The sequence below is a fragment of the Cynara cardunculus genome (assembly GCF_001531365.2).
Source record: "Cynara cardunculus var. scolymus isolate 2C chromosome LG 8, CcrdV1, whole genome shotgun sequence".
Classification (NCBI taxonomy): Eukaryota; Viridiplantae; Streptophyta; class Magnoliopsida; order Asterales; family Asteraceae; genus Cynara; species Cynara cardunculus.
This window is the reverse complement of record NC_037535.1, coordinates 14254099-14263237: the sequence shown is the minus strand read 5'-3', so window position 1 is coordinate 14263237 and position 9139 is coordinate 14254099. Positions and strand designations below refer to the sequence as shown.

The window sequence follows — 9139 nt, the reverse complement described above, 5'->3', positions numbered from 1 at the left end:
TTATGGGACGAGAACAGGAACCGTCAATAAAGCCCAATTTATTTTAGTTTCAAGAGCAAGAACCATAGCACAGGACCACACTTTATAATTTTCAGTACCACTGAGTTTGAAGGACAGAATGGAGCCTCCACTAGTGTCGCTGGGATGCAAATATAACGAATCTCCAAAATCTAACTTTGCGATTCTAGATTCCATTATACTTGATGTTCTAGCAACAACGAGAGGTGGTTCCATTAGGCAAACAAGAAAAAAACACACACAAGGAACTGAAATGCTTAAAGGCAGGATTCCTAAAACACTTCAGAGTGCTAGGTCAAGCCAACAAGACAGTTCTCAACAGAATATAAGGCACACAAAACAAAGTAATCTTACCACATAATCTTCTAACAGATTAAGGAACAAAATATTAAGAACAATCAACACCTGATATCTTTTAACTTTTGTTAAAAGAGCAATTATCAGATAGCGGATCCAGAAAGTACCTGAACAAACAACAATTATTAAGGTAAACAAGGTGTCAGATCTGATAATCCATAGACCATGACACAAAGGGGAAAGGCACTCTATCATACCAAAATCAAAAGAAAAGCAAGCCAAGAGAGAAACCACAATAGATCAAAGCGATCTAAGATCTGTTCAACTCAAAAAAAGAGCGGCCACAACTGAAAGAACAACCAGACAAAAATCTGGAGTCAAACAGTGGTGCAAACAAGAGCGTCCGTATATGTAATGATAGAAGCAGAAAGATGAATACAAATTACATCGGAAAAAGAGAAAAACATCATACACAAAGCAACATCATATCTATTTATTTTATAACAAGATCTGGATAAAGGACACAGATCACAATCATAAAGTGACATCAGATCTGGAGATTTGGACACAGATCTGGAATATAACAGTAGATCTGGAAAGAGGACACAGATCCATAACAAAACATAAAAGAAAGAAGATAAACAAATATGAACAACACAAATCTGGATATAGGACCAGATCAGTAATAAGAGCGACAAAAAGAATCAAACAGATATGAAAATACAGATATGGAAATAGGACCAGATCAGACGCAAGAACGACAACTAGATCTTGAAAGGGGACCAAAAGACAATGGATCCAATCCAATCGATCATTTCATAGTAAGCAGTAATAACAAGGTAAAAAGAATCGGCCGATATCATGGTTATACTTGAAATACCGATGTGTAAACACTTAGTATTTTCAAAAAAATGAACCATTCATTTATCGACTTTAGGATTCAGAGAGTAAGGAGAAGATGAACGTACCTTGAGCTCTGATACCATGATAAAACTAACATATTCAAGCGATTTATTGAAAATATCTTTGATGAACAGAAACATTAACATAAACTACTTACAATATGAAAAGTAAAGACCTAATCTCTCTAATTACAGAATATAACAACAAGAATATGAAGAATTAACTCTCTATTTCGATGAAGATCTAAGATAGATCTTTTGTGAAAGAGAAAGTAGAAAACTTCTTATTTGAAAGAGAATGACGATTTTAGAGAGAATGGAGAAAGCCGCTCAAAGATGAAGAAATGATGTTATGAGCTGGAATGGGCTAATCAAGGCTTTATATATGAATTGATATTGTCCAGGTTTGCCCCTTGAAGAAACGAACTCCATGCTCCGCTAACCTTCAACAATCCAGAAAAGTGAGGCGCAGTCCCTCTTATTATTAACCAGCAACATTTTTACTTATTTGCGATTTCTACCAAAATCTGTTACAACAATAACAAACTAGGAGATTCAAAGAGAAGTTAGTCAAATCTAGTACGTCAAGATTGGAAATAAAGAATATATCCTTTTAACAAAGATTCCCTTAATGAAAAACCTTATTGGTCGTAACTTACCTTTACATTTAGATCTAGATAAACTTCACATGTTAAACTAAATAATAAACCCTAAACTAAATCATAAACCTAATCTAAATTGCTAAGAGATGTAGATCAATGCAGATCAAAGGCATAAGAGATTGATTCACAAGAGAAAGAAGCATATCAACATGAGATTAATTACCGATATACAAATTCAAATCAAAATGAGATCTAGACGCAGGGTGAAGAGGGAAGATATTCCGACGGATGAACGTCGATTCATATTCAGAAGCTGATGATTCTAGTGGATGAACACAAGATGGAGAAGATGATTCCAGATAAAAAACGTGGTATCACTACAAGATTAATAACCTTCAAAGAAGGTATCGTTTGTATTTAAAAGTCTTAAAAGCTTCTCTAAAGCCTTTAGATAAGCTTTTCAATTTTGTCACATAGCTTCTCTATATAACGGTAGGTAAAGGTTTTAGAGAGAGTTTTCGGAGGGTGTGTTTTTCGTTAGCTTTTAGAGACGCTTATTTGAGGCTTTAGATACACGTTCAAAACTTCTCTAAATGCTCAACTTTTTATTCAAAACTTCTCTAAAAGTATATGTATTAGTGACGCTTTTAAAGTATTTGTGACGGTTTATAAGAGTTACTAAAAGATACTTTTAGAGAAGGTAATGAAAAAACTTCTTTAAAGATATTGACTTTAGTGACACTTTTAGAAAATCTTCTCTAAAAGTCCTCGTTAGTTACGCTTGCAAAATCTAGACTTATGATGAATGTCGGCGCATATATGCAAAGACTTATGACCATGATTCATTTATTAAAATATTATTTTTCTGTTGAAATATTTATTTTCAAAGTTTTTTATTGATGGTGTCACTTGGTAATCATTTTTTGGGCTATCTCCATATTTGGAAAAACAAATCATTCTCTCACTTACTTTCTCCTATTTAGAGATAGTTTTAAGAAAATTATTAGAGCAAAATATTAACTCAAAATCCTATTTTTTTTTTTTTATTTAGAGAAGCTGTTGAGATGCTGTAAGAAATTGAAGAAGGATGGAGCTGACTTTGTGAGCATTTATAGTGGCATGGTGTTCATCCATCAACTCCGTAACTAAATCTTGATCTAGCTTCCTCAAATTCGCCTTGTTGCTCCACCTCCTCTCTCTCTCTCTCTCTCTCTCTCTCTCTCTCTATATATATATATATATATATATCTTTACAAGAGGGAACACTGCTGGCTTCAAGATCCAGACAGTCATAGTAATATTGTTTACAGTATACACATACATACATATACACGCACACGTGTATATATATATATATATATATATATATATATTATCATATATATATATGTGTGTGTGTATTGATGACATATATAGAGAGATAGGGAGAGAGAGACATGCATCCAAGACTCTTTTTCTTTTGCATAAATTACCTAGAGAGAGAGAGAGAGAGAGAGATATGGATGGTCTATGGAGAAAGACAAGTGATATGAGTGTAGTTGTTATATGCTTGTTGTTCACTTCCATATTCACCAACACAGATTCATTAACCAACGAACAAGAAAAGGATCGAATCAAGGCGTTGCCAGGACAGCCGGAGGTGGCGTTTTCCCAGTTCTCCGGCTACGTTACCGTCCACAAAAAACATGGTCGAGCTCTTTTCTACTGGTTAACTGAAGCTGCAACTCACAATCCACTCGAGAACCCTCTTGTTCTTTGGCTCAATGGAGGTAATTCATTAGTCATTACATTACATGCATTCCTTCAATGAATTACTAAGCACTTCCTTGTGAATTCAAGAATCCAACGTTAATCTTTTTCCAAAATAATTTAGAAATTTAATTTTGAAAATAAATTTCATTTCGTAATAATTAATGTGTTTTGGTTACAATAACCCTAATCCCAAAACACAAATTCTGTGACTTATCAACCCTACTATTTATTTTTTAGATTTTCAATGCATCAATTTAACTGGTTGTAAAGTAAAAGGGGTGCAAATAACATTCCTTTTCTTTTTCTAAGATAGTAACTCCAACTATGGTACTGGAACCTACATTAATACATTACTAGCTATATATTATTTTTAATTATATCAGTATTCGTGTAATGTAACGAAACATATTTCGATTTTAATGTTTTATTTTATTATTTGTCTGTCGATATTATAATACGATTTTATGTGTTTTTAAGAAAACAATAATGATTTTATTTTTGAATAAAATATAAATTTGAAGATATCATAATAGTTTGAAAAAAACATATCAATGTTAATATCATATCAATTATTTAAAAGTTCTCATTTTTTTATGAATTTTTTTATTTTTATTATAATTTAATTTAAGTTTAATAACGAAATAATTTATTTTTGGTTTAATAATATAACATCTTATAAAAATAATTAAGTATTATGTTAGAACTCCTAATTATATTTTAGATTTTTTATATTTAAAATGAGATGTTTATCATGTATTTGATTATGTTTATCTGCAGTTAGTTACACAATTCAGATATAAAGCTTTAATAAGTTGTAGTTACGCACAATCTAATTATAATTTTGAGTTTTAAGTAATATGCATTAATAAACAGTACTTTACGCATAAAAAGTGATTTTTAAGAGTTTTTGCCAAATGCTTTATAATATAGTATAAATAAACTGTTGTTTTTTTGTATATTATTTACATTTTCTAATTATTAATAAATAAATACCAATAAAATAGGTTAGTTTTGTTGTTGGGAGCTTCCTACATTTAAGCAATCTGATCATTAGAGTCAGGACTTAATTAGAAATGCTCTTTAGTTAATGCTTCACAGTATTATTAAAAGGTAAGAATTTTTTAATTTTATGTGTATATATATATATATATACAAAGTGAGTTATTATGTAACTCTTTACATTTGTATAACCAATACAACTCAATTTTAATCGTTCATTTAATCTGGTAAATATGTGTTTTTATAAAAGTTTTGATTGTTTTCTAATATAAAATATTGATCATAATTAATGAACTCTATTCATCTTTCATAAATATTTAAATCATAATAAATGAACTCTTATTATTTTCATAAATATTTCAATTGATTAAGTTGTATTAATTATACAAATGTACAAAGTTGCATTTGAAATATACCTTATATATACATATTATATTATGTAGGTATATATATGGTGAATATGAAAACAAAAGAAAAAGAACAGAAAAAAGTACTAACACCAATTATAATCTTCATCATGTTATAGGGGTACCCTATACCACCACCATTGTCATCTGTGAGTTCATTGGACTTGATTCTTCTGAGCACACACACAGTGTGTGTGTGTGTTTAATTTCCACGTGGGTTATCTTCTCAAATTCAATTCATCTGAACACAAGTGGTGTTTTAATTACTGACGAGGGTAGCCTCTGTGTTGCTCAAGAACATGAAAATTCATGGGCAATTATGTCATAACATTAAAGAAAGAGGGTGCAGTTTGTCTTTTTAATGGTCAAATAGAATGTATCATTACAACATGACTGTCAATAACATATACATACATATATGCCTGTATCTATCTTTTTGGATAAATAGGGTTTATTTTTAACTTACCTTTTTAATAACAGTGACCATTCAGGAAGATTTAATATTATTTTTTTGGGACATTTTTAGATAAAATGTTGTATTATCTATGAAATAGTTTATACGATACTTTATTTAAAAAATACCTTAAAAACTTGTTACGATAACGTGCTATAAACTTATTCTAACATTTTTAGATACGAAACTTTATTATTTGGTAATATAAACTTAAATCTTATGAAACACTCTATTAGATCATTTAAACATTTAGGCGTCTTATAAACCCGATTTTGTTTTAGTGACTTATCGTAATTTTAGTAGATTTTGGTGCAAGTCGAGTCTTATATTCAGACCATATATTTTCAATTATATATATACATATATATATATATATATATTAAGTTTATTTTATTTTTAAATACATTCATGATCATATTTAATTCATACAGGACCAGGTTGTTCATCAATAGCATATGGAGCATCAGAAGAAATTGGACCATTCAGAATTAACGAGACTGCCTCTTCCCTCTATCTCAATAAATATTCATGGAACAAACGTAAATAAGCAATTATCTTTCTTTTTCATTTTTCAACTTCTTTAAAACTTGAGCCATTTAACCACAAGGGTGGTGCCTGATTGATTTGAGCTTGACTTCAAAGGTCAAAAGTACCAGGAGGTCACAGGTTCAAACTCAAGGAATAAAAAAAAATTCTCTTGTGGCCACGTAGGTTCAAATGCGATGACTCCGGGCTATCTGCAAAGCAAGTGATTACCCTGGGATTAGTCGACTCGAATAGCGAGTTGAATATATAGATTAATAATAATAAAAAAACTTGAGCCATATCTTCTTAATATATGTTGGAAACCCTTTTTTCATCAATAACTATTTTTATGAATGATCTTGGGGTTTCGAATGTTGTCGTATGTTTTTATTTAATATTAACCCATGTTTAATTATCTGATATTTAATATACAGAGGCAAATATTCTCTTTCTTGAATCTCCGGCTGGTGTTGGGTTTTCGTATACAAATAAAAGCTCGGACCTAAGGGACTCGGGTGACAAAAGGACCGGTAGATTTTGATCGCTATAGTCTCGTTAATTTGGTGCACAAAGTTACGTTACTAGAATATGCATCGTATCTTGTGTAGTACAAGTATATGATGCATATTTTGGTTAATCGTATAATTAATGTACAACTTATAATGCATGATTTACCAGTGATTATAAAGTTTTGTAATGCAGCAAGGGATGCACTAACATTTCTCAAAAGATGGATGTCAAGATTTCCTCAATACAGATACAGGGATTTCTACTTATCTGGGGAGAGTTATGCAGGTTATCATTTGAACTTTTTCTTTCCAAAACTACCCACCACCCAATAGCAACAATCTCATTACTAGGGGTAAAATGTCAAATCAAAATGAAGGTACAACTCCCACTGCATTTGGGGATTCTATCTTTCGTAAAAGGCTTTAATCACAAAAGAGATAACCTATCATACCTGAACCTATAGTACCAACCCCTCCTTTTCTAAGTTTTTTTTTTTTTTTTTTTTTTTTTTTTTTTAAGTTAGATATACAAAACAATTTTAACTATATATATATATATATATATATATATCTTAATATGGTATCAGATCCCGGATGTTAAAAGTCTCATGTCAACTAGACACAAAATTCTATAACATTCATTAATTCATTTCTTTTTTATGTTTATAGGCCATTATGTTCCACAATTAGCTAAGAAAATCCATGATTACAACAAGAATCATTCCAATCCATTCATCAACCTAAAAGGGTTCATTGTAAGTTGCCTTCTTGACAACATCCCCAGAAGAAAAGCATGCTGAAAATTAAAGCACTGTCGGGTTGTTCGGGGAGTAATGAATTAGCCAAAGACTGTACAAATTAATTAACTCTTGATGAATGCAGGTTGGAAATGCAGTGACAGATATCAAGTATGATAATATTGGGACGGTGGCGTATTGGTGGAGCCATTCGATTATCTCGGATTCAACCTACAAATCGATCATGAGTTCTTGCAAATTCACATCAGCAAAATACTCCCAAAATTGCGATGATGCAATCAATTATGCGTGGAATTATGAGTTCGGAGAGATTGATCAGTACAGCATTTACACACCTTCTTGTAACAAATCATCACGTAATCTTACTACAAACATTAGCAGTAGAGTCAAGAACACTCTTGTACGTATTTCTGGCTATGACCCTTGCATCGAGAACAACGCAGAGAAGTATTATAACAGGCCTGATGTACAACATGCAATGCATGCAAATTCCACTGGGATTTCCTACAAGTGGACTGCCTGCAGGTGTAGTACGTAGTTAGTGGTTTCTTTACTTGATTCTTGATTTCTACAAATTTAAATGCAATGAAATGTACGTGATAGATGTCAAAGATTTTGGTTCTTGATTGTTTTTGCAGTGGTGAACTTCTAGACAACTGGAAGGATTCAGAGTTTTCAATGCTACCAACTTACAAGAAGTTAATTGCAGCTGGTTACCGAATATGGATGTTCAGGTAAATTGCTCCACAATCCTGCTTCAAAATTTTGTACCGTATACATTTGTATATACATAGGAACCTCTCATCCATGTACAAGGGCTCTTCTAGTTCGAGAAAGATTCAAAGGGGTTTCACATATTCTAATAGTATGTTATGACACAGTGGCGACACAGATTCGGTTGTGCCAGTTACTGCCACAAGATTTTCACTGAGCCATCTCAATCTCACTGTTAAAACTCGGTGGTATCCGTGGTACTTGAATGGCCAGGTACCCATATAAGACACTCGAATCTTGATCACAAAGTGTCATTTTTAAACTGAAAACATGTACAGATTAAGATATATGTGGATAATAACAGGTTGGAGGATGGACAGAAGTGTATGATGGATTAACCTTTGCAACAGTTCGAGGAGCTGGTCATGAAGTCCCTTTGTTGCAACCTCAAAGAGGGTTTCTCCTATTTCAATCGTTCTTGGCTGGCAAAAACTTACCAAGATCATGATCAGAAGAATATATATAGATTTATTACTAAGATCTTTGAATCAACCAACAGAAAAACTTGTGGGTTCGTAAGTACATATAGAAATCATTGATTTGTTTGAAGTTTGATTGATGGAAATTGTTGTGTTCATAAGATTCATTATTATTGACAGATTTATAAAGTTGAATGTTGTTTGATGTGCTAAAGTGATTTGCCATTTCAAATAGAGCTAGATATTTTTTAAACATCCTGTTAGGAGAGTGTGGTGACATACTCATTTTTGGCTGATGACTCACTTGTTTTGCTTCTTTTATTTGAAGTATACAATAAATGAACTCATATCCTTACTTTTGATAGGATTAATTTGAAACCCGGACTTCATGGGAGGTTAAGCTAAGCTCAACCGATAACTTGGATACCACTAACCCAAATTAAAGGTCCTTTGGTCACTTGTTGCTTCTTGTAGGTTATATAGCATGTCTTGGACACATTTAACAATGAAAGCAGATTCGTAATATGTTATTTCCTTTGATCAATACTTGGTTGAAACAACTATGTATACTTGCACAACTACTTCAACAGACCATGTGACTCGGTGAATATCAAATTAAAACTTAAAGTATATGAGTGTGGTATTCTCCCAATGCCTCTTATCATTTGCTTTGTTGGAGATGAAGTAATCTTCATCTCCATTGGAACATAAAACACAGCACAC

The 9139-nt window shown here is 32.0% G+C and overlaps 1 protein-coding gene across 2 annotated transcripts; it reads left to right on the top strand.

Moving 5' to 3' along the window:
• The first annotated feature begins 3324 nt into the window (after positions 1-3324).
• On the top strand, positions 3325-8615 carry LOC112516708 (serine carboxypeptidase 24-like). Of its 2 annotated transcripts, XM_025123910.1 has the most exons (9): positions 3325-3588; positions 5863-5970; positions 6391-6486; positions 6659-6751; positions 7135-7220; positions 7348-7748; positions 7862-7957; positions 8105-8210; positions 8302-8615. In XM_025123910.1, the coding sequence occupies exons 1-9, from the start codon at positions 3348-3350 to the stop codon at positions 8443-8445; spliced, it is 1371 nt and encodes a 456-aa protein (XP_024979678.1). In that variant the 5' UTR covers positions 3325-3347; the 3' UTR covers positions 8446-8615. The 2 variants fall into 2 exon arrangements, with proteins under 2 accessions (XP_024979678.1, XP_024979679.1); XM_025123911.1 differs by lacking the exon at positions 8105-8210 and having other exon boundaries at positions 8302-8403.
• The last annotated feature ends 524 nt before the right edge of the window (positions 8616-9139 follow it).

Excerpts from the sequence above, each read along its gene's own strand:
- LOC112516708 (XM_025123910.1), top strand. The coding sequence starts at position 3,348 with ATGAGTGTAGTTGTTATATGCTTGTTGTTCACTTCCATATTCACCAAC. Across the intron at positions 7,221-7,347 it reads TCAACCTAAAAGGGTTCATT|GTTGGAAATGCAGTGACAGA; the intron begins GTAAGTTGCCTT and ends TGATGAATGCAG. Across the intron at positions 8,211-8,301 it reads CGTGGTACTTGAATGGCCAG|GTTGGAGGATGGACAGAAGT; the intron begins GTACCCATATAA and ends GGATAATAACAG.